We start from the raw sequence: 26,247 nt of genomic DNA on the forward strand, positions 1-26,247 counted from the left end.
ACCTCATGGAGACTGGAAAAATCGGGCAAGACACATTTTCAATATAGGAACTACTGAGAGCTCATTTCCAAGGTTGGATTGGGCTGGCTCCATGGACCAGCATGGCCTCTATTGCAAATAGTCTGTCCTTATGGGATCCTTGTTCTTCCTCTTCCTTTATCCTTTCAAAAATTCACACTTTGAGGCCCAATAAAATATCACTTTATGGGTTAAAAACTGTAACTAACCAATTCTAGGTAAATTATTTTTCTTCCCTTTGTGCTCCAGCCCTTATTATGGCAACTATCACAGTCTGACTTGAAAACCTCAAATTGATGATGTCCCTGTCTCCATTATTTTAAGATAGGAACAATATTTTACTCATTTTTACTATAGTGCAAAGCACAATACCTGGCACATGATGATTATCTATGTATACATACAGTATTTGTTGAATATGAATTTATCTTTTGGTACAAACACGAGCATTGAAAAGGATAGGGAAGCAACGATTTATTAGTCAGAGTTTTTTCATCTCAAAAATGTGATAACCATAATTCCCAACTCAAAAGGCTCTCCAGGGAGGGGGGATCAAATTAGATAATACACATAACTGGCTAAGTACATGGGATGAAATGAACATTAATTTATATGGTAAAACCATCACAACCACATCTATTTTATGGTTACTTGCATATGTGCACAACCACATGCTGCATTTAGAAGGGGAGTTCCTAAAAAACAAAGGCTTCCTTATCTCAGTATCTCCCGCGCCTGACACAATGACTGGCAAAGGGTAACGATATATAAATGCTCATTAAATGGTATCTTTAAAAATCATTCACATGTTTATTAGAGCATCTACAACTAAATTAAATTTTTATTGATCTTGCCCCCAGAAAGGTTGAGATCTCCCTAAAGACAGCAGAGAAATAAGTGCAAAAATTATATGCAATACAAGTCCTCATGAAATTATTACAAAGTTACATTAAGCACATGCAGACTCCAATTTGAGCTTAAGGGGTTATTTTGGGGGGAATTATTCCCTAATAGCTAAGCATAGGAGTGGGAGAGAGGGATATTGCTTCCTGAGCATGTGGGTCTTCTGTGGAATAACTTTCAAATATGGACATAAGGTTAGAGTCTCTGGGGGAAAAGTGCATTCAAGACAAAAGCTTTCTCAATGCTGTCTTCATATCCTTGTTCCTGAGGCTGTAAATGAAGGGGTTCAGCATGGGGGTCACCACTGTGTAAAATATAGCTACAACCCTGTCTTTGCCCTCTGACTGTGATGAAGTGGGCCACAGGTAGACACCAACTGCTGCACCACAGAACAAGAAGACAACAGTAAGATGGGATCCACAGGTGGAGAAGGCCTTTTGCCTGCCAAAGGCAGATGGGACCCTGAGGATGCTGGAGAAGACGTGTACATATGACAAAATGATCAGGGAGAGAGGACCAGTGAGTACCATGGAGCCCACAGTGAACAAGGCTACCTGGTTGGTGCTTGTGTCTGAGCAGGAGAGCTGTAGCAGAGGGACCACGTCACAGAAGAAGTGATGAATGGTGTTGCCTGCACAGAAAGAAAGCTTTGCCATGAGCAGGGTGTGTAAGAGGGCAGCGAGGTTGGTGAGAATCCAGCATACTGTGAGAAGGAGCATGCACATAAAAGGACTCATGAGTGTGGAGTAGTGGAGAGGCTTGCAGTTGGCCACATAGCGGTCATAGGCCATCACCCCCAAGAGGAAGTCGTCCAGTGCCCCCAAACATCATGAAAAATGCATCTGAGCTAAACAGCCTCCATATGGTATGGTCTGACTCTGTGTCTGGATGTTCACCAGCATCTTAGGGACTGTAGTGGAAGAAAAGCAAGCATCAGCAAAAGAGAGGTTGGCCAGGAAAAAGTACATGGGGGTGTGGAGGTGTAACTCAAAGTTGATGGCCAAGATGATGAGAATGTTCCCCAACACGGTGACCAGGTACATCCCCATGAAAATGCCAAATAGGAGAGGTTGTTCCTCTGGCTGCTCAGAAAGACCCAAGAGGAGGAATTCAGAGACACTGGACTGGTTACTTTTGTCCATTCCACCACACTTTCTGAAAGAAGAGAAGAGAAACATGTCAAAAACTGTAAAAATAGTGGGTACTTACGCCCTCTCTGATAGAGATACTTCTCACCCCTGGACCTTCCTTCCAAGTTCTGACCGTTGTTCGCTACAGCTCAATCCACCTAGGAAGGGAGAGTGAGGAGACAGAGGGATTCAAACACAAAAGCAAGATGATGAGTATTGCTGGACAGGTGAGTTTCAGGTCACTTCCATCCTTGCTATCTATTCACTAACATGCACATTCCCCAGCTTCTAGGTTCTAAGTTCACATAACACAGAGGAAATAAGAATTGCCATTTTGTAACATAAACACTATATAATGAAGCATCAAATTGAATACTTGTAAATCTTATTACACACATTTCACAAATAACTTTTCAAAGCTCAGTAAAATTAAGTTACTTGTGCAATATCACCAAGAAGATACTAAATACACATTGAGACCCTGAAGCCAAATCCCTATACTCTTAAGCACCTTGAAACACAGCCACTTCTGATATAAACCTCTTCCTCAGCAGAGGCAGACATAAGTAACTCACTCTGTAAGGGCATGTTTCCCACTGCTTATCTCAGGATAGCATGAAAACTGACTAGGATCTTTGTAGGTCTCAAAGGGAAAGCACAACCCTGCCCCTTTCTTGTAGCAGTCACCATATTTTTCTGGCCAAAACAGCTTTCACTACCATAGGAAACCACTCTGTTACTGCAGTTCTTTTGCTCAGGGTTCTTCTTAGCCTATAACAAATCAGAAGGGTGAGAAGATTTGGGGCTGCAGGCTGCACTGGGTCAGCTATAAAGCAGACACCAGATTTCAGTGATGGATGTTACATGTTCTTTGTGCACATTGTCATAGGACTATTTCTAGGTTCTGTGCTCTGGAGTATGATTTCCCTTGTTGCCCCTCATAGACAAACATGAAGTAATTGCTCTAGATTCATAAATTGGCTTCCTAGGCTCAGCACTCACCAAGGAGTGTATAAGGAGTGCAGAGTGTATTAGTAGTTTGTATTTGATAAGTTTGTCCACAGAGATATTTCTACACACTAAGGTGTGATGTTTGCTCTGGGATATCTCCTGGGAGAGCTAGATACTCTGGTAGAAGAAAATCGGAATGGCAGGTGGCGTACAGGAAGCTTTTTTTTTTTTTTTTTTTTTAAGTTCTGGGATGCATGTGTAGGACATGCAGGTTTGTTACATAGGTAAACGTGTGCCATGGTGGTTTGCTGCACCCATCAACCCATCACCTAGGTATTAAGCCCTGCATGCATTAGCTAATTATTCTGATGCTCTCCCTCCCCTCGCCCCCACGACAGGCCCAGTGTGTGTTGTTCTCCTCCTTGTGTCCATGTGTTCTCATTGTTCAGCTCCCACTTTTTTTTTTTTTTTTTTTTTGAGGCAGAGTTTGGCTCTTTCACCCAAGCTGGAGAGGAGTGGCATGATCTCGTCTCACTGCAACCTCCACCTCCCAGGTTAAAGTTATTCTCCTGCCTCAGCTTCCCAAGTAGCTGGGATTATAGGCGCCTGCCACGCCTGGCTAATTTTTGTATTTTTAGTAGAGATGGGGTTTCGCCATGTTGGCAAGGCTGGTCTTGAACTCCTGACCTCAGGTCATCCACTTGCCTCAGCCTCCCGAAGTGCTAGGATTACAGGCATGAGCCACTGTACCCAGCCTCAGCTCCCACTTCTAAGTGAGAACATGCAGTGTTTGGTTTTCTGTTCCTGTGTTAGTTTGCTGAAGATAATGGCTTCCCAGCTCCACCTATGTCCCTGCAAAGGACATGATCTCATTCCTTTTTATGGCCACACAGTATTCCATGGTATACATGTTTCACATTTTCTTTATTGTTAATGGGCTTTTGGGTTGATTCCACAACTTTGCTATTGTAAATAGTGCTGCAATGAACATACACATGCATGTATCTTTGTGAGTGAATGATTTATGTTCCTTTTGGTGTATACCCAGTAATGGAATTGGTGGGTCAAATGGTATTTCTGGTTATAGGTCTTCGAGGAATTGCCACACTGTCTTCCACAATGGTTGAACTAATTTACATTCCCGCTTTGATTCCAAATCTGGACCAAAGGTTTCCAGGCCCTGCCAGCTTAGGGTGGGCTATTTGACTTCTCTGAGTCTTTGGGTTCAAGTTCTTCCTAATATGGTGCTTTGCTTAGATTGCTGGCTCCCACTCACTAAAATAATCTGTGAGAAAGTGAGGTAAACAAAAAAAATGGAAATTACAAAAATAATATCAACAAGAGAGAAAGAAGATATAAACTGGAATGTGATGTGGGTGCAGAAGGTGGGATCAAGATTTGGCATTGAGAAGAGGTCTATTGCTTCTCTGTGAGAAGATGTTGAGGAAAATAGTGGATTAAGGTCTGCTGTTGCCTCTCACCTGTTTTACCTTAAGAGACCATGGCCTTCCCCTTGCTGCAGAAATGAGTGACAGGTTCAGACTTCTACACAAAAGTTCTTCTGCAGGATGAAGCTGAGGACAATAATAATAATTTTAAAAAAGACCATGAGCTCTCATCTATAGCTGATATTTAGGGTCAGCACAAGCAGTAAGTGAAGGCTAATGTTGTGATAAATGGCATGGTTAAACACTAAAAGGGAGCCTCAACATGGAATCAATCTGCAAAGACCTAGAGAATCCTTTTTTATCCCTATTTATTTACTTTGGTTGTTGGCATTTAAGGAAATCTAAGCCAAACAAATAAGTACTGAATAGGGTAGGGAAGACAATTTTACATTACCCACCTCACCCCTTCTTAACCCTAGACAGCACAGCACAGAGAGTGATACCATCTGCCTAAGAGAAAGGGACAGAAGTAAGTGTACATACCTACCTTGGACCCCAACACTGGGCCTGTGACAGTAAAACCTAACACTAGGCAGACCCCCATGGCCCCTGACTCTAGGCCAGTACCAGTGAATTGTGCCTCCGTACTTGTCCCAACACAAGGCAGGAGCCCATAGCCCCTGCCAGGTGGACTTGATGTGCAGTCCATATCATTTCTGGCCCACTACAACAACCTGCCCAGAATCTCTGGACACACTTACTTTTGAAGAGCATTTCCAGACAAAACCAGACTACAGAGATTAGAATAAATCCGACTTCTTCAATGTGCAGACACTGATGCACAAGCATAAGGCTCAAGAACAATCAGGAAAACAAGATGTGACCAAACAGATAAAATAAGGAGCCTGTGGTTGACCCCTAAAGAGCTGGAGAAATATTAACTGTCTGACAAAGAATTCAAAATAATTGTTTTAAGGAGTTCAAATAACTTTAATACGGAGAAACAATTCAACAAAATAAGGAAAACAATGAGTGACAAGAATGAGAAATTTAACAGATTGAAGTAATAAAAATGCCAATAATTGAAAGCCAAGTGAGCAAGCCATTGCCACCTAGAGCAAAAAATAACTCTTGGAGCAAACAACAGACCTCCTCCTCCATATCCTCACTAGAATTTAATATTTTTTGTCCTTTGGATAATAGCCATTCTAACTTGGGTGAGGTGACATCTCACTGTGGCTTTGATTTGCATCCTTTGCTTTTGGTTTTAAGAACTCCCTTTAGTATTTCTTATAGAACAGGCCTGGTAATGATAAATTTCCTCATCTTTTCTTTGTCTGTCTGGGAAAGTCTTTATCCTTCCATTTCTGAGGAATAGTTTTACTGGTACAGTATCTTCATTGGTAGTTGTTTTTCTTCAGCACTCTTACATGTCATCCCAGTCCTTCCTGGCCTGCAAAGTTTCTGCTGAGAAGTCTGCTGCCAGACATATTAGATCTTCCTTATATGTGATTTGCTTCTTTTCTCTCACTGTTTTCAGCATTCTCTCCTTGTCTTTACCCTTTGAGAGTTTGACTCTAACATGTCTTGGATTATCCTCATTTGTGTTTAATATGTTGGTGACATTTGGCCTTCCTGAACCTGGATATTTATGTGTTTCTCAGATTTGGAAAATTTTCTGTTATTATTTTTTAAAATAAGCTTTCTTCCCCTTTGCCTTCTCAGTTTCCTCTTTAACTTCAATAACCCAAGTATTTGCTATTTTGATGTTGCCTCATAGATCCCATCATCTTTCTTCATTTTTTTTCATTCTCTTTCTTTTTTGTCTTCTATATATTTTTTTTAATCTTTATTCACGGATACCATTTGGAGTATGACAATACTTCTGGTAAGTAAAATCATTTTTTGCTGTAGTACAAATATGGAAATTGCTTAAACACACCGTATATGTAAATTATGGGTTCTTAAAATTAAGACAGATTAAAATGTTTCCTTCATTATTCCTTTTTATTATTAAGTATTTATTGATCATTCTTGGGTGTTTCTCGGAGAGGGGGATATGGCAGGGTCATAGGATAATAGTGGAGAGACAGTCAGGAGATAAACACATGAACAAAGGTCTCTGGTTTTCCTAGGCAGAGGTCCCTGCGGCCTTCTGCAGTGTTTGTGTCCCTGGGTACTTGAGATTAGGGAGTAGTGATGACTCTTAAAAAGCATGCTTCCTTCAAGCATCTGTTTAACAAAGCACATCTTGCACCGCCCTTAACCATTTAACCCTAAGTTGACACAGCACATGTTTCAGAGAGCAGGGGGCTGGGGGAAAGGCCATAGATCAACAGCATCCCAAGGCAGAAGAATTTCTCCTAGTCAGAACAAAATGGAGTCTCCTATGCCCACCTCTTTCTACACAGACACAGCAACAATCTGATCTCTCCTTCCTTTCCCCACACTTCCCCCACTTCTTTTCAACAAAACCGCCATCGTCCTCATGGCCCACTCCCGATGGTTGCTGTCTCTTCGGAGCTGTTGGGTACACCTCCCAGACAGGGCGGCCAGGCAGAGGTGCTCCTCACCTCCCAGACAGGTCGGCGGGGCAGAGGCGCTCCTCACTTCCCAGACAGGTTGGCGGGGCAGAGGCACTCCTCACTTCCCAGATGGGGCGGCTGGGCAGAGGCGCTCCTCACCTCCCAGACGGGGCGGCCGGGCAGAGGCGCTCCTCACCTCCCAGACGGGCCAGCCGGGCAGAGGCGCTCCTCACTTCCCAGATGGGGCGGCTGGGCAGAGGCGCTCCTCACTTCCTCCCAGATGGGGTGGCAGCCAGGCAGAGGCACTCCTCACCTCCCAGACGGGGCAGCCGGGCAGAGGTGCTCCTCATCTCCCAGACGGGGCGGCCGGGCAAAGGTGCTCCTCACTTCCTCCCAGATGGCGTGGCGGCCGGGCAGAGGCGCTCCTCACCTCCCAGACGGGGCGGCTGGGCAGAGGCGCTCCTCACCTCCCAGAGGGGGCGGCCGGGCAGAGGCACTCCTCACTTCCCAGACGGGGCAACCGGGCAGAGGCGCTCCTCACATCCCAGATGATGGGCGGCCGGGCAGAGATGCTCCTCACTTCCTATACGGGATGGCGGCCAGGCAGAGGCGCTCCTCACTTCCCAGACGGGGCGGCCGGGCAGAGGGGCTCCTTACATCCCAGAGGATGGGCAGCCAGGCAGAGACGCTCCTCACTTCCTAGACGGGGTGGCGGCGGGGCAGAGGCTGTAATCTTAGCACTTTAGGAGGCCAAGGCAGGCGGCTGGGAGGTGGAGGTTGTAGCGAGCGGAGATCACGCCACTGCACTCCAGCCTGAGCAACATTGAGCATTGAGTGAGGGAGACTCCGTCTGCAATCCCAGCACCTTGGGAGGCCGAGGCGGGCAGATCACTCGAGGCCAGGAGCTGGAGACCAGCACAGTCAACACCGCGAAACTCCATCTCCACCAAAAATACAAAAACCAGTCAGGCGTGGTGGCGCGCGCCTGCAATCCCAGGCACTGGGCAGGCCGAGGCAGGAGAATCACAGGAGCCGGAGGCAGGGAGGTTGCAGCGAGCTGAGATCATGGCAGTACAGTCCAGCTTTGGCAACAGAGGGAGACCGAAAAAAGAAGGAGAGGGAGACCGAAGAAAGGGGAGAGGGAGAGGGACAGGGAGAGGCTGACTGTGTATTTTAAAAGTTTGTTTTCCAGCTCACTGATTCTTTCTGCTGTTTGATCAATTCTTCTGTTGATGCTCTGAACTGCATTTTTTTTTTAAATTATTATACTTTAAGTTCTAGGGTACATGTGCACAATGTGCAAGTTTGTTACATATTTATACATGTGCCATATTCGTGTGCTGTACCCATTGTCATTTACATTAGGTATATCTCCTAATGCTATCAGTCCCCCCTACCCCCACCCCACAACAGGCCCCAGTGTGTGATGTTCCCCTTCCTGTGACCAATGTTCTCATTATTCAATTCCCACCTATGAGTGAGAACATGCGGTGTTTGGTTTTTTGTCCTTGCAATAGTTTGCTGAGAATGATGGTTTCCAGCTTCATCCATGTCCCTACAAAGGACATGAACTCATCATTTTTTATGGCTGCATAGTAGTCCATGGTGTATATGTGCCACATTTTCTTAATCCAGTCTATTGTTGTTGGACATTTGGGTTGGTTCCAAGTCTTTGCTATTGTGAGTAGTGCCGCAGGGAACATACGTGTGCATGTGTCTTTATAGCAGCATGATTTATAATCCTTTGGGTATATACCCAGTAATGGGTTTGCTGGGTCAAATGATATTTCTAGTTCTAGATCCTTGAGGAATTGCCACACTGTCTTCCACAATGGTTGAACTAGTTTACAGTCCCACCAACAGTGTAAAAGTGTTCCTATTTCTCCACATCCTCTCCAGCACCTGTTGTTTCCTGACTTTTTAATGATTGCCATTCTAACTGGTGTGAGATGGTACCTCATTGTGGTTTTGATTTGCATTTCTCTGATGGCCAGTGATGATGAGCATTTTTTCATCTGTCTGTTGGCTGCATAAATGTCTTCTTTTGAGAAGTGTCTGTTCATATCCTTTGCCCACTTTTTGATGGGGTTGTTTTTTTCTTGTAAATTTGTTGGAGTTCATTGTAGATTCTGGATATTAGCCCTTTGTCAGATGAGTAGATTGCAGAAATTTTCTCCCATTCTGTAGGTTGCCTGTTCACTCTGATGGTAGTTTCTTTTGCTGTGCAGAAGATCTTTAGTTTAATTAGATCCCATTTGTCAATTTTGGCTTTTGTTGCCATTGCTTTTGGTGTTTTAGACATGAAGTCCTTGCCCATGCCTATGTCCTGAATGGTAATGCCTAGGTTTTTTTCTAGGGTTTTTATGGCTTTAAGTCTAATGTTTAAGTCTTTAATCCATCTTGAATTGATTTTTGTATAAGGTGTAAGGAAGGGATCCAGTTTCAGCTTTCTACATATGGCTAGCCAGTTTTCCCAGTACCATTTATTAAATAGGGAATCCTTTCCCCATTGCTTGTTTTTCTCAGGTTTGTCAAAGATCAGATGTTTGTAGTTGTGTGGTATTATTTATGAGGGCTCTGTTTCTGTTCCATTGGTCTATATCTCTGTTTTGGTACCAGTACCATGCTGTTTTGGTTACTGTAGCCTTGTAGTATAGTTTGAAGTCAGGTAGCATGATGCCTCCAGCTTTGTTCTTTTGGCTTAGGATTGTCTTGGCAACGTGGGCTCTTTTTTGGTTCCATATGAACTTCAGTTTTTTCCAATTCTGTGAAGAAAGTCATTGGTAGCTTGATGGGGATGGCATTGAATCTATAAATTACCTTGGGTACTATGGTCATTTTCATGATATTGATACTTCCTATCCATGAGCATGGAATGTTCTTCCATTTGTTTGTGTCCTCTTTTATTTTGTTGAGCAGTGGTTTGTAGTTCTCCTTGAAGAGGTCCTTCACATCCCTTGTAAGTTGGATTCCTAGGTATTTTATTCTCTTTGAAGCAATTGTGAATGGGAATTCACTCATGATTTGGCTCCTGTTAGTCTGTTATTGGTGTATAAGACACTTGTGATTTTTGCACATTGATTTTATATCCTGAGACTTTGCTGAAATTGCTTATCAGCTTAAGGAGATTTTGGCCTGAGACAATGGGGTTTTCTAGATATACAATCATGTCATCTGCAAACAGGGACAATTTGACTTCCTCTTTTCCTAATTGAATACCCTTTATTTCTTTCTCCTGCCTGATTGCCCTGGCCGGAACTTCCAACACTATGTTTAATAGGAGTCTCTACTGCATTTTTTATTTCATTCATTGTATTTTCACCTCCAGTATTTGTGTTCAATTTTTAAAAATTGTTTCAATCTGTTAAATTTATGAGGCCATATTTCCCTGGATATTCTCGATGCTTGTTGATGGGCAACAATGTCTGTGCAGTGAGGGCTGGGTATTTATTTTAGTCTTCAAAGACTGGCTTTGTTTCCTTCTGTCTTGGAGGACCTCCAAAGATTCTAAGGAAAATGACTATTGTGTTCCCTGAACCTGTAATCACTTCAGCCATCCCAGCACTAGAGGATCCTCTAAGCCCAGGCTTGCCATGAGTCTCATGAGGGGCTTCAAGGTTGACATGGCTTTCCAGCCCAGATGGACCTGTGGAAGACCCAGGTGGGGGTACTTGGCTGTGTGGGAATGCTGGCTAGGGACCTGAGACCAGAAGACTGTCCCAATGGCCCAGAAGAGTGTGCCCCCAGCAGATCTCTGTACAAACAATGTTGAACAGAAGTGGCAAGAATGAATCTGCTAGTCTTGTTCCTAATCCTGGGGGAAAGCTTTCAGTCTTTCACCACTAAGTATGATGTTAGCTGTGAGTTATTTTTTGATGCCTTTTATCAAGTTGAGAAAGCTCCCTTCTGTTCTTAGTGTGTTGAATGTTTTTATCCTGAAAGAATGACGGATTTTGTCAATACTTTTTCTGCATCTATTGAGATGATCTTTTTTTTGTTCTGTTGGTATTGTGCATTACAGTAATTGCATTACATAATTCCAGATATCAAGCCAACTTCTTTACTCTGCTGATTGTTTCCTTTGTTGTACAGAAACTATTTAGCTTGATGTAATCTCATTTGTCTATTTTTTTGCTCTTATTGCCTGTGCTTTTGAAGTCTTACCCAAAAAAATCTCTGCCCTGCTCAGACCAATGTCCTGTTTTCCCAATTTTTTTTTCTAGTAGATTCATAGTTTTGCATCTTATATTTACATCTTTAACCCATTTAGAGTTGATTTTTATTTCTGGTGAGAGATGGAGGTCCAATTTTATTCTTGTGCATATAATCTAGTTTTCCTAGCACCACTTATTGAATAAATTTTCCCAATGAATATTCTTGGCATCTTTGTCAAAAATGATCTGGCTGTAAACATGTGGATTTATTTCTGGGTTCTCAATTCTTATTCTTATCATTTTTTATTATATGTGTCTGTTTTTATGCCAGTACCATGCTGTTTTTATTACTATATTTTGAAGTCAGATAGTGTGATGTTTCCAGCTTTATTCAGGTTGCTTTTTTTATTCAGGGTCTTTTGTGAATCCATACAAAAGCTAGGATTGTTTTTTCTATTTCTGTGAAGAAAGTCATTGGTATTTTGCTAGAGATTGCACTGAATCTGTAGATTGCTTTGGGCAATACAAACGTTTTAACAATATTCAATATTGGTGATAGCCAATGCCTATGGAATAAGCGAAATTGAATTTAACAGTGGACTACAAATAGACTTAGCCTAAAAACCACTCACTCCAGACCTCACTTGCTGCTCAAATGTGGCTAAAAGAATTTTGATATGGACTTCTTGTCACCAGTCACTCCCTCCAATGTGTAACCAGACCAACAACCTGGGACAGGTCTATCCCAGTAACAAGTGGCAATCAAAACCTAACAAGAGGATGACTGATCAGTGATGCTTTTGGAGAACGATCTCCATCAAAAGAGGGAAATGGCAAAGTCATCAGAATCAAAATGGTATCACTTGTATTAACAACCCTGGAAAATGAAGCCAGGGAAGGCCAAAAAGGGAGGGTTCTCACACATGAATGCCTCATAACAAGAACTATCACAAAAGACTGCAGAAACTACAACCCTGCACAAAGGCCGCTGAAACCTCACACACACACACAAAACACTTCTGTGAGAACATCTGCCCAGCAACTACCTGTCTCACCTCAGACTGGCACCACCCTTGTTATTGATTCTTGTAGCCAAGGATAATTATCTCAAACAATCGAGTAATCCTCATTTTTCTCAGCTTTCCTTTAAAAACCTTTACCTTCCTGAATATGCACATCATTTACTATGGCACATGTATTCCCATTGCAATGCCCATTCCCAAATAAATATCATTCCTTTTAAAGAGCCTCTCTCTCACTGTTATTTAGGTTCAACAACATTTATTGAACACTAAAAGCAAGAACAGCAAAGCACACATTTCTTTCAAGCACACCTGGAACATTCATTAAGACAGACTACACACTTGACCACTGGAGGATATGCTTTTATTTTTGCTCGTGAAATATATAACAAGAATGACTATATGCTGGGTCATACAAAAGCCTAAAAGTCCTCAAAGAATTGAAATAACACCAAGTATGATATTTGAAAACAATGAAACTAAACAAGAAAAATACTAGTAATAATCAGAAAATCACCAATTATTTGGAAATGATGCCATGCATTTCTAAAGAGCCTGAGAGTCAAATAAAAAATATCAATGAAAATTAGAAAATATTAAAGATGGTAACAAAAATACACCATATCAAAATTTGTGAGATGCGACTAGTAGAGTGAAAAAAAATGTCTAGCTCTAAATGCATGCAATAGAAAAAGGGGTGAAAAATCAATGGTATCTACTTCAACATTTAGTAGGTAGGAGGAAAAAAGCAACTTATTCCAAAAGAAAATAGAAAAAAGTAAACAATAAAGACAAATGTGAAAAGCAATGAAATGCAAGCAGTTACACAATACAGAAAAATCGACCAAACCAAAATTTGATCTTTTGAAAAGATTACTAAAATTAGCAAACTCCTACCAAGACTGATCAAAGAAAAAGAAGAAAACAAAAATCATAATTTTGGGAATGACAAAGAGGATATCACCAAAGATAATAAAAACATTAAAAAGATAATAAGCAATTTTAAATTTACTATGAATTTGTAGCATGCAAGATAGTACTGTGTTTATATGAAGACAGAAAATAGAATAATTAAAGATTAAATAAAGTTTAGACATAAACCTACAGAGATATGGTTTGGCTCTGTGTCTCCACCCAAATCTCATGTTGAATTGTGATCCCCAATGTTGGGGGAGGGACCAGTGGGAGGTGATTGGATCACGGGGGGTGGATTTCCCCCTTGCTATTCTCATGGTAGTGAGCGACTTCTCACAAGATTTGGTTGTCCAAAAGCGTGTAGCACTTCCCCCTCTGTTATCTATCCTGCTGGCCATGTGAGGATGTGCTTCCCCTTCACCTTCCACCATGATTGTAAGTTTCCTGAGGCCTCTCCAGCCATGCTTCCTGTACAGCCTACAGAACAGCGAGCCAATTAAACCTCTTTGCCTCATAAATTACCCAGTTTCAGGTAGTTCTTTATAACAATGTGAGAACGGACTAATACACATAGTTACCTGGCTAATTGAAATACATTTTTCTCTAATATAAAACCTAAACATGAAAGCTAAAGTTTTGAAGCTCCTAGAAAAAGATGTTAGTTAATGTCTTCACAATCTTGAGTTAAATATATTTCATACAAGACACAGTTTCTTGAAATCCCCAAACAAGAAATAATGGGTAATTGGACTTTATCTAAATTAAAATTTTATGTCCTTCAAAAGACAATGTTAGAAAAATAAGAATTAAGCCACAGACTGGGAGAAAATATTCACAATACATATAGCTGATGGATTAATATACAATACATATGAATTAAAAATTCTTATAAATTATTAAAAGACAATCCAATAAAATGGGTACACAAATTCATAAAAAGAAGATATATAAATAATCAGTAAGCACCTGAAAAGAGTCCAATATCATTAGTTATTGGGGAAATAAAAATTAAAACCACAATTAGGTAGGATGTCATGTTGGTGTTATTACAATTCTTTGAAGATTTTTAGGCTATTGTATGACCCAACATATAATCATTCTTGTTATATATTTCATGAACAAAAATAAAAACATATCCTTCAGTGGTCGAGTGTATTATCTGTCTTCGTGAACATTCCATGTGTTCACTCATGCACTCTAGGATGGCAAAAATAGCTATAAGATTTCTGTTGAGAGAATATTTTGTTTTCTGAGTTATTTACCTGATGAAACTGAGGTCCAAAGAGGATAAGTGAACTTCACAAAGTCACAGAGCAGTTCATTTAGAGTTTGAGGACTGGGACTGGCAATAAAACAGGTTTTTCTCACAATGAATGCTTTGGAGACTGGAATTCCCAGACATCTCTACCACTTTCAGCAGGGAGCTCTGGGGATTGTGCCAGAAACTACATGTAAGTAACTCCTCTCTTCCTAGGGTTCTAAACAGTCTGGCTGATTCAGGATCCATGGTGCTGCTCTCATTTCCCCTTCCTTGGAGCAGAAGAGGGTTCCATGTCCCAGGAGGCCCTTCTGCCTTAAACATAGGGAAAGATGATGTCTTTTCATGTGATCCTCAAATATAGCTTTTCTACTCTTGACAAGTGAGAACCTAAAGCAGAACACTGAAACCTCTACCTTAGCATGAATAAATGAGGAACTCTTCTTGGCCCAACCCAGAACTAGACAGTAAGTTATTGGTCACACCTTTCATTTTTTGGTCAATCAGGAGAATCAGAATGGTCCATGGAAATAGTTTCAGGAACCCTGTTGTTGCTATCAGTCATAGTGCTGATCTTGGATGACTTCAGCAGCCCTTTAAGATTCTGTTTACTCATTCACCAAATAAGGGAGTTGTATTAGGTGACTTAACATGTTTATTTCCTAAAGGCTAGAGTGGCTAGGTAGCTTTAATCCAGAGCACTATTTTACCAGGTTGTGATCTATATCCCTAGTCCCTGAAACCATAATTTCCTGAAATTTCCATATACCCCTGAGAGAGGTTTGGCATGTGAACAAAACATTTCAGGTCAGGTTTGCTAAGTTTTCAAATGCAAGAAAACAAGCGATTTGGGGGAACATTTATCAGCATTGGGAAGGATCACAAAGGAGCAGACTCAGACCTACCAGGAGATGTGTTCATATTAAATCTGAATCCCAAGCATTAATTTTCCCAGCGTTCTTTTTAAAATCAAAACAAAACAATGTTCAGTTTAAATAGAAAAGATCAACAAATCAAGCATTCAGTATTTGTATAAATATGCGATTGATTAGACTAATTCAACATCCAAAAATACTTTTTTTTTCCTTTTCACAAACAATTTTGAACACCTTCTATGTATTAAAACTAATGCTGGGCAATCTAAGATCTTCATTAAGGGTAGTCTGTTTTATTAACTATGTAAGTAAAAAGCAATGCTGGTAGCTAAATGATTACACCATACACTTTTGTCATAGCTTAAAAATCATTTTACCACCGATCTGTTTCCTATTTTATTGAATAGATGATTACCGAGTACATATTAAGAAGAAACAAGATGAATACAAATGAGTCTCTGGCACTAAGGGACAAATAGTCTAATGGTAATAAGCAGACAATTATAAAGCAATATGTCAAATATTCTACCAGAGACCCATAGAAAGGACTGCGGGGGGCAAGAGCATAAAACAAACAATGAACTTCAACAGGAAAACATGTAAAATACTCTCAGAAGTTGACACCTGACCTCTTGCCTGGTGGAGAGGAGGAAGCACCCAAGAAGGGGGATAGGAATGACAAATCATGGGGCCATGAAGATAAGTTGTTCGGGGACTGTGAGTGGCTTCATGGGTGAGAAGGTGGGGTGGCCTGGTATGAGGGAGAATTGTCATTGGATGATAGAGGAAGACAGAATCATGAAGGGCTGATTATGTCATGATATGAAATAGCATGAACAATTTCCTGATGGCAGTAAGAGGCTATGTTACAGCAGCCTGTAACATAGATGCAAGTCCCAAGTAGGGTATTCTTTTCTCTGAGCAATGCTAGAGACAAATTAAGGTGTCGCTTTGGAGGCAAATGAAAGATTTGATGCCTTTTATTTATATTTAAGAATATATAAATCTAACAAATATAATAAGGCCATTTTAGAACAAAGAAGGGTTTAGGAGCTGAAATAGACCATCTAAAGCTTAGACTTTTTTTTCATTTTTTTATTATTATATTATTATTATTATTATTATTATACTTTAGGCTCTATGGTACATGTGCACAACGTGCAGGTAAGTTACATATGTATACATGTGCCATGCTGGTGCACTGCACCCACCAACTCGTCATCTAGCATTAGGTATATCTCCCAATGCTATCCCTCCCCCCTCCCCCCACCCCACAACAGTCCCCGAAGTGTGATGTTCCCCTTCCTGTGTCCATGTGTTCTCATTGTTCAATTCCCACTTATGAGTGAGAATATGCGGTGTTTGGTTTTTTGTTCTTCAGATAGTTTACTGAGAATGATGATTTCCAATTTCATCCATGTCCCTACAAAGGACGTGAACTCATCATTTTTTATGGCTGCATAGTACTCCATGGTGTATATGTGCCACATTTTCTTAATCCAGTCTATCATTGTTGGACATTTGGGTTGGTTCCAAGTCTTTGCTATTGTGAATAATGCCGCAATAAACATACGTGTGCATGTGTCTTTATAGCAGCATGATTTATAGTCCTTTGGGTATATACCCAGTAATGGGATGGCTGGGTCAAATGGAATTTCTAGTTCTAGATCCCTGAGGAATCACCACACTGACTTCCACAAGGGTTGAACTAGTTTACAGTCCCACCAACAGTGTAAAAGTGTTCCTATTTCTCCACATCCTCTCCAGCACCTGTTGTTTCCTGACTTTTTAATGATTGCCATTCTAACTGGTGTGAGATGGTATCTCATTGTGGTTTTGATTTGCATTTCTCTGATGGCCAGTGATGGTGAGCATTTTTTCATGTGTTTTTTGGCTGCATAAATGTCTTCTTTTGAGAAGTGTCTGTTCATGTCCTTCGCCCACTTTTTGATGGGGTTGTTTTTTTCTTGTAAATTTGTTGGAGTTCATTGTAGATTCTGGATATTAGCCCTTTGTCAGATGAGTAGGTTGCGAAAATTTTCTCCCATTTTGTAGGTTGCCTGTTCACTCTGATGGTAGTTTCCTTTGCTGTGCAGAAGCTCTTGAGTTTAATTAGATCCCATTTGTCAATTTTGGCTTTTGTTGCCATTGCTTTTGGTGTTTTAGACATGAAGTCCTTGCCCATGCCTATGTCCTGAATGGTATTGCCTAGGTTTTCTTCTAGGGTTTTTATGGTTTTAGGTCTAACATTTAAGTCTTTAATCCATCTTGAATTGATTTTTGTATAAGGTGTAAGGAAGGGATCCAGTTTCAGCTTTCTACATATGGCTAGCCAGTTTTCCCAGCACCATTTATTAAATAGGGAATCCTTTCCCCATTTCTTGTTTTTGTCAGGTTTGTCAAAGATCAGATAGTTGTAGATATGTGGCATTATTTCTGACGGCTGTGTTCTGTTCCATTGATCTATATCTCTGTTTTGGTACCAGTACCATGCTGTTTTGGTTACTGTAGCCTTGTAGTATAGTTTGAAGTCAGGTAGCATGATGCCTCCAGCTTTGTTCTTTTGGCTTAGGATTGACTTGGCAATGCGGGCTCTTTTTTGGTTCCATATGAACTTTAAAGTAGTTTTTTCCAATTCTGTGAAGAAAGTCATTGGTAACTTGATGGGGATGGCATTGAATCTGTAAATTACCTTGGGAAGGATGGCCATTTTCATGATATTGATTCTTCCTACCCATGAGCATGGAATGTTCTTCCATTTGTTTGTATCCTCTTTTATTTCCTTGAGCAGTGGTTTGTAGTTCTCCTTGAAGAGGTCCTTCACATCCCTTGTAAGTTGGATTCCTAGGTATTTTATTCTCTTTGAAGCAATTGTGAATGGGAGTTCACTCATGATTTGGCTCTCTGTTTGTCTGTTATTGATGTATAAGAATGCTTGTGATTTTTGTACATTGATTTTGTATCCTGAGACTTTGCTGAAGTTGCTTATCAGCTTAAGGAGATTTTGGGCTGAGACAATGGGGTTTTCTAGATATACAATCATGTCATCTGCAAACAGGGACAATTTGACTTCCTCTTTTCCTAATTGAATACCCTTTATTTCCTTCTCTTGCCTAATTGCCCTGGCCAGAACTTCCAACACTATGTTGAATAGAAGTGGTGAGAGAGGGCATCCCTGTCTTGTGCCAGTTTTCAAAGGGAATGCTTCCAGTTTTTGCCCATTCAGTATGATATTGGCTGTGGGTTTGTCATAAATAGCTCTTATTATTTTGAGATACGTCCCATCAATACCTAATTTATTGAGAGTTTTTAGCATGAAGGGTTGTTGAATTTTGTCAAAGGCCTTTTCTGCATCTATTGAGATAATCATGTGGTTTTTGACTTTGGTTCTGTTTATATGCTGGATTACATTTATTGATTTGCGTATATTGAACCAGCCTTGCATCCCAGGGATGAAGCCCACTTGATCATGGTGGATAAGCTTTTTGATGTGCTGCTGGATTCTGTTTGCCAGTATTTTATTGAGGATTTTTGCATCAATGTTCATCAAGGATATTGGTCGAAAATTCTCTTTTTTTGTTGTGTCTCTGCCAGGCTTTGGTATCAGGATGATGCTGGCCTCATAAAATGAGTTAGGGAGGATTCCCTCTTTTTCTATTGCTTGGAATAGTTTCAGAAGGAATGGTACCAGCTCCTCCTTGTACCTCTGGTAGAATTCGGCTGTGAACCCATCTGGTCCTGGACTTTTTTTGGTTGGTAAGCTATTGATTATTGCCACAATTTCAGCTCCTGTTATTGGTCTATTCAGAGATTCAACTTCTTCCTGGTTTAGTCTTGGGAGGGTGTATGTGTTGAGGAATTTATCCATTTCTTCTAGATTTTCTAGTTTATTTGCGTAGAGGTGTTTGTAATATTCTCTGATGGTAGTTTGTATTTCTGTGGGATCGGTGGTGATATCCCCTTTATCATTTTTTATTGCATCTATTTGATTCTTCTTTTTTTCTTTATTAATCTTGCTAGCGGTCTATCAATTTTGTTGATCCTTTCAAAAAACCAGCTCCTGGATTCATTTATTTTTTGAAGGGTTTTTTGTGTCTCTATTTCCTTCAGTTCTGCTCTGATTTTAGTTATTTCTTGCCTTCTGCTAGCTTTTGAATGTGTTTGCTCTTGCTTTTCTAGTTCTTTTAATTGTGATGTTAGGGTGTCAATTTTGGATCTTTCCTGCTTTCTCTTGTGGGCATTTAGTGCTATAAATTTCCCTCTACACACTGCTTTGAATGCATCCCAGAGATTCTGGTATGTTGTGTCTTGGTTCTCGTTAGTTTCAAAGAACATCTTTATTTCTGCCTTCATTTCGTTATGTACCCAGTAGTCATTCAGGAGCAGGTTGTTCAGTTTCCACATAGTTGAGCGGTTTTGAGTGAGATTCTTAATCCTGAGTTCTAGCTTGATTGCACTGTGATCTGAGAGATAGTTTGTTATAATTTCTGTTCTTTTACATTTATTGAGGAGAGCTTTACTTCCAAGTATATGGTCAATTTTGGAATAGGTGTGGTGTGGTGCTGAAAAAAATGTATATCCTGTTGATTTGGGGTGGAGAGTTCTGTAGATGTCTATTAGGTCTGCTTGGTGCAGAGCTGAGTTCAATTCCTGCGTATCCTTGTTGATTTTCTGTTTCGTTGATCTGTCTAATGTTGACAGTGGGGTGTTAAAGTCTCCCATTATTAATGTGTGGGAGTCTAAGTCTCTTTGTAGGTCACTCAGGACTTGCTTTATGAATCTGGGTGCTCCTGTATTGGGTGCATATATATTTAGGATAGTTAGCTCTTCTTGTTGAATTAATCCCTTTACCATTATGTAATGGCCTTCTTTGTCTCTTTTGATCTTTGTTGGTTTAAAGTCTGTTTTATCAGAGACTAGGATTGCAACCCCTGCCTTTTTTTGTTTTCCATTTGCTTGGTAGATCTTCCTCCATCCTTTTATTTTGAGCCTATGTGTGTCTCTGCACGTGAGATGGGTTTCCTGAATACAGCACACTGAGAAACCAAGGATTCATTTACCCTTTTTCACAGGCAGGGAAACTATAATAGGTTCCAGAGACAATAAATGAATTATTCAAACCCATATTATTGGGCTTGATGCAGAAGGCTAATTAAGATTTTCTTAGTGCAAACTAAAGGTTTTTTTACCTTTACACTGTTCAACCTAAATATTCTCTTCAGAAACAAATAAGTGAGTCTAATGCACTGTTTTTAATTGTATAGATACAATAGAGTTCAGATTTTGAGTAGCAGATAAGAAATGCTCCCCAGATGGGCCGGGCACGGTGGCTCACGCCTGTAATCCCAGCACTTTGGGAGGCTGAGGCGGGGGGATCACGAGGCCAGGAGTTCAAGACCAGCCTGGCCAAGATGGTGAAACCCCGTCTCTAATAAAAATACAAAAATTAGCTGGGCATGGTGGCGGGCACCTGTAATCCGAGCTACTCAGGAGGCTGAGGCAGAGAATTGCTTGAACTCAGGAGGCAAAAGTTGCAATGAGCTGAGATTGCACCACTACACTCCAGCCTGGGCAACAGAGTGAGACTCCATCTCAAAAAAAAAAAAAAAAAAAAAAAAAGAAATGCTCCCCAGATGATTGTGAGACATACCTTCAGCTTAAACCCACTGACCAGGGTGTGACAGTATCTATCATCATAATAAAATTGAAACCAAATGACATATCTTTTCCCCAAAGTCAATTGTTTTAAGTTTTATTAGTTTACTTGCTTAGAATGTCCAGATAATTCTGAGAACATTAATTCATGTTAATAAAATTTTATTTGGAGTCAATGTAATTGGGCTGCATGTTTTTATTAAATAATGAAATTCCTTTATTCATTATTTAATAAAAACTTTCAACCTGAAGGTGTGTATCCCTTGGGAAAGAAAAGTATAAACTGGAATAAATGTTACTTGTTTCTAATTCTTACTGTAAAGATGATATAAATAAATGAATATGACAAAAATTATCACTGTACATCTGCTATCTGCTTAGCTTCTGAATCTGGACTTGGTTGCAATTAGGGGGAGAGGAGCTACAGATACCAGGAAGGAAGGAGTCTGTTGCTTTCAGGATAGCTCCATCTCAGAGTACAAATCAAGTGTAAAAATTGGATCTTGTCCAGACATTGGATTGGACCAAAGTAGACTAACGCACGTCAATCATGTTCACAAAAGATTGAGGCATAAGCCAAAAATATCCACATCTTCATTTGCTTTGAGAACTGCAACTGTCAAATTGAATGGATATTTAAATTCCCTGATGGTGCATTCACTCCTTATAGAAAATATGCATGAGACTTAGAGTCAGAAAATGATTTGGTGAATATTGAAAGGCAGTGTAGCACAGTGGTTTAGAACTTAAGCTTTTGACTCAGACAAACTTCACTTCAGTACCTAGTACTGTGGACTTCAGCAATTGCATCGCCACCCTGAACTTCAGTTTCTACATTTTTAAATAAAGATATTCACAGTGCTGGTGCACAGGGCTATCACTTAAGTGAATTCAGAACCTGGCAATGGCTAGTGCTCAGCCAGTATTAGCTATGATTATTACTCCAACTTTTTTCATAGTGTCAGAACCAGGGCTGTGGATTGGATAAACTTAATGTCCAGTATTATCTAGTTAAGAGATCCTGGTATATCCTCACTATGGCTCCTATGGGAAAAAAGGAAATTCAAGTCCCAAATCAAGGTATTCTTTTCTCTGAGCGGTGCTAGAGACAAATTAATGTGTGGCTTTGGGGGCAAATGAAGGATTTGACACCTTCTATTTAGATTTAAAATATATAAATCTCATAAATAAACATAATAAGGCAAAGAAGGGTTCAGGAGCTGGAATAGCCCATCTAAAGTTTAGGTTTTTAAATCCAAGGGGCCAGAAGAAGAGAAGCCAAACTGAGTGGAGAAGCACCTGTGAGTGAGAAGCACCTATCCTATGAGTGAAGAGCACCTCTGAGTGAGGAGCATCTGTGAGGAGCACCTGAGAGTACTACCTATCCTATGAGGAGCACCTGTGAGTGAGGAGCACCTGTGAGTGAGGAGCACCTATTCTATGAGTGAGGAGCACCTCTGAGTGAGGAGCATCTGTGAGTGAGGAGCATCTATGAGTGAGGATCACCTGCGAGAAGTACCTGTGAGTGAGGAGCACCTATCCCATGAGTGAGGAGCACCTATTTTATGAGTGAGGAGTACCTGTGAGTGAGGTGTATCAGAGGTGTTAGGGAAAGCATGTGTCATTCCCAGGCATGCTTGGGGATACTGGAGCAGAATTCAATGCATTTCCTGTAGCTTTTCTTAGGGAAAGCCAGAATGTTACTCTAAGTAAAGTGACTATGATGAAAAAGTCTTGCTCCATAACTTCAATTTTTTTTCTTTGCACAAAGTCAAATGATTTGATTTTTGTTCTACTTACTTGCCAGAGATGCTTTTTAGAGATGACACCCTGGTTAACTTGTCAGAATTCTGGGTCTCTCAAAATCTCCATATTGGCATCTGGACCACCATTTAAATTAATTCAACCCATCACACATCCATCACATCCATCACATTTAAAAATAATCTTTTACTTTCAAAAATAACACATGCTAGTAAAAGAAATTGTGCGTGTCATACAGAAGTTGACACCCACCATTCTTCCCCCCACACTCACTCCCCAGAAGCAAACATTATCCATCTTTGGAGTGTGTTCTTCTAGACTGTGTTCTTATTCATACACAAACATTTGTTTAATTTTACTAAAATGGAACTATGCATATACACACTGTTCTGGTATTTTACATTTTTACTTAATTATATTATTACTAAGAGAAAAGTACTTGTGTAAACAGATAGGACATGTACAATCCAAGGCACACTTTTACACGGTGCCTGATATGTATCATATGGACAGCTGAAATAGTTCAAAGGAGCCTTAGCTATCTTATCAAATACTGACACCAATCGATAACTTGACAAATGGTCTGACCCAAACTTTTTAACATGCACAATAATAAATCCAAGCTTTCTCAAAACAGATTTAACCACAGAATTTTTTTAAACAGGAGTTTGAAGTACTTTTAACACGGCATTACTTCACTCTTTTGCTACTTATAACAAAATTTATTTCACGCACAATTTGAGACATGGACAGAAGAAACCAGACCTCCATCTATGAATTTCTTCTCCTGGGCTTCTCTGAACACCTGGAGCAGCAGCCTCTCTTGTTTGGGCTTTTTCTGGTCATGTACTTGGTCACTGTGTTGGGGAACCTGCTAATCATCCTGGCCATTGGCTCTGACCTGCACCTCCACACCCCCATGTATCTCTTCCTGGCCAACCTGTCCTTTTCGGATATTGGCTTTATCTCTACAATAATTCCCAAGATGCTAGATCATATTAGCTCAGGAATTAAGCTGATTTCTTATGGGGGGTGTCTGACACAACTCTATTTCTTTGGCCTATTTGCAGATCTGGACAACTTTCTCCTGGCTGTGGTGGCCCTTGACCGCTATGTGGCCATCAGCCATCCTCTCCATTATGCCTTAACCATGAACTCCCAACGCTGTGTCCTGTTGGTGACTGTGTCATGGGTGATCACTATTTTACATGCCCTAGTGCATACCCTCCTAGTGACCAGGCTTTCCTTCTGTGGTCCAAACATTCATTATCCCTCACTTCTTCTGTGATCTGGTCCCACTCCTGAAGCTGGCCTGCTCCAGTACTTAAGTCAATGATCTGGTGCTCATCCTTGTGGCAGGAACACTGCTGATTGCACCCTTTGTCTGCATCCTTATGTCCTACTTTTACATTGTATTGGCCATCCCGAGAATTGATTCCCCAAGGGGTAAGCAAAGGGCCTTCTCCAGCTGCACTTCCCACCTCTCTGTGGTCTCTCTGTTCTACAGCACAGCTATCGGTGTGTATTTATGTCCTCCATCATCCCACTCAGATGGAAAGGACAGAGTCTTCTCGGTCATGTACATGGTGGTGACTCCCATGTTGAACCTCTTCATCTACAGCCTGAGGAACAGGGATATGAAGGGGGAACTGGGAAAACTGCTTGGAATAAAAACATCCTAACACCCTTACTCCAGACCTTAGGATCCTGACCCCAAGACTCAGAGCTGGGAGTGGATCAGTCTCCTGAGAGCCCAACTACTGTAGCATCTCTCACCTCAAGACTTCACTGTTGCCATGTTTACATTTTGAAATGGACAAGGAGAGAACCAGTGATATCAGTCATCTTTAATCATCTTCACAAAATGTCCACGCTCTGACTAGTTCATTATCCACTCTCAGAATTGTTGTTTGTTTTTGCCAAATGCCTAAGAGAAGTCTGCACTGGGGGACTTGTAGGCATAGAAAATGAAAACAAAAGTCTAAATTTTTGTTTAGCTCAAGTTATAAAGGAATTCCAGTAAGTGGCATGAGGGGGAAATGTGGAAATGTTTAGAACTTGTGGTACCTCTAATATCCTCTGAAATGCCTTAAAAATAATGATGTAGGTCCGAGAATGCTGTAGGAGGTCCACGATATATTGATGAGAGAAACCAAGGAAGCTCCAGAACAAATGATCCTATTTTTATAAAAACAAAATTTTATATATGCCTGTTCATATGTGCATAGAAATTGTCTAAATGGGTACATGTCACAATAATAGCAATTACTCCTAGAGAGAAATCAGGTAGGGAGTGGTGAGAAACACTCTCAGTTTTTATTCAACATATGTCTTACTGCTAATTTTTTAAAAATATAAGTATGTACCTCTTAAAAAAAAGCAAATAAGACGCTGCATCTCTAAAAAAGAACTAAGGGCAGGGAGACAGTCCCTCCTTGCCTTGACCATATTGAAGTTTCTGTGGGCTTCCTTCTCAAAGCCAAATTTGGAGCACATGTAGTCAACCCCCATGTCTAGACTGATCTCCCAGGCCCTGGCTGCTCTCCTGGGATCAGCTGAGCTGCCAAGCCACTGTCACTAATACTGACACCAGGAACACTGTCTCATGGGCCTCACTCCCCAGAGAAGTCAGTGAGGTTGGACAATGACACATTTGGGACTCCATGCTAGTGAGAACCATGGAATCCATGCAGAAGCATGAGATAAAACATCAGCTCCCAGCACCTTCCCCAGACAGGTCCTCCTGCCCCTGAAGACCAGAAGCACCACCAGGAGTCTGGCGGCTCTACCCCTACAGCCCCTCCCTGATGCTTTTCTTTCTTCTGTGCTTGGAAATTTCCTCTGTCTTCCCTGAGTGGTCAGCTGCTGTCGAAACAAGACATGATGACAGATGCTGCCTGAGGTGGATTGGGAGAGCCAGGGCCAGTACAGCTGAAAGGTAAATATCTGCACTTAGGAGCCTGCACACCAGAGCACAGAAGTTTCTGGACACCTCAGACAATTCCTGTATAGGCTTTCAGTAATTTCTGGAGGAAGGACCATCTTTCTCAAAACTGATCCTTTGTACAATACTATTGAGTATTGTGAAGTTTGTCTTTGACTTCCTAATCTTCTTGTCTTTTTCCTTCCCTCGTCATGCTGCCTCCTCACACCATCCTCAGACCTTCTATGTCTTTATGGACTCTCCCATTTCCCCTTATCAAAACCTATCCACAAAAGAATATCAACGATTTATAGGTTGGTGCAAAAGTAATTGCGGTTTTTGCCATTATTTTCAATGGAAATAATTGAAAATTATTCACTAATACATAGTGAAGAGTAAAATTTTCCCTGAGTCAGAGAAAATAGCTAATAGATTCCAGAGATTTTCAATCCATCAGGGAGGTATTAAGAATAATCAGAGTTAGGTGGCCCAGAAATCATCCACTGGAATGGTTTTTCACTGTGTCTTCTCTAAACAACTGACCCAGATTTTCTTCCCATTTCTGGGAATTAAGCATCAGAGAAACCCAGAGAATTTATTAAGTCATGTTATCCCAGTGTCTCCTCTATTTACAAAGGGCAGTTTATGGATCTGATTGCTGGCAGTTATAGAAAGCTATTCTGGGATAGCAAAGGATAGGAAACCCAGGTTCCCACAGAAATTTAAAATAAACAACTTCTCACTGTTTCATGGGACATTTAAAGGG

The 26,247-nt window shown here is 40.7% G+C and overlaps 1 protein-coding gene and 1 pseudogene across 1 annotated transcript; one reads left to right on the forward strand and one right to left on the reverse strand.

Moving 5' to 3' along the window:
* Positions 1–1,142: 1,142 nt before the first annotated feature.
* Positions 1,143–13,437, reverse strand: LOC129043542 (olfactory receptor 1N2-like). The gene is given in 3 exon segments (XM_054500197.1): positions 1,143–2,076; positions 2,158–2,209; positions 13,344–13,437. Coding segments are annotated over 3 exon segments (1,080 nt in total).
* Positions 13,438–23,303: 9,866 nt separating this feature from the next.
* Positions 23,304–24,240, forward strand: LOC129043543 (olfactory receptor 1361-like; annotated as a pseudogene).
* Positions 24,241–26,247: the final 2,007 nt, after the last annotated feature.

This window comes from Pongo pygmaeus, chromosome 13, assembly GCF_028885625.2.
Source record: "Pongo pygmaeus isolate AG05252 chromosome 13, NHGRI_mPonPyg2-v2.0_pri, whole genome shotgun sequence".
Classification (NCBI taxonomy): domain Eukaryota; kingdom Metazoa; phylum Chordata; class Mammalia; order Primates; family Hominidae; genus Pongo; species Pongo pygmaeus.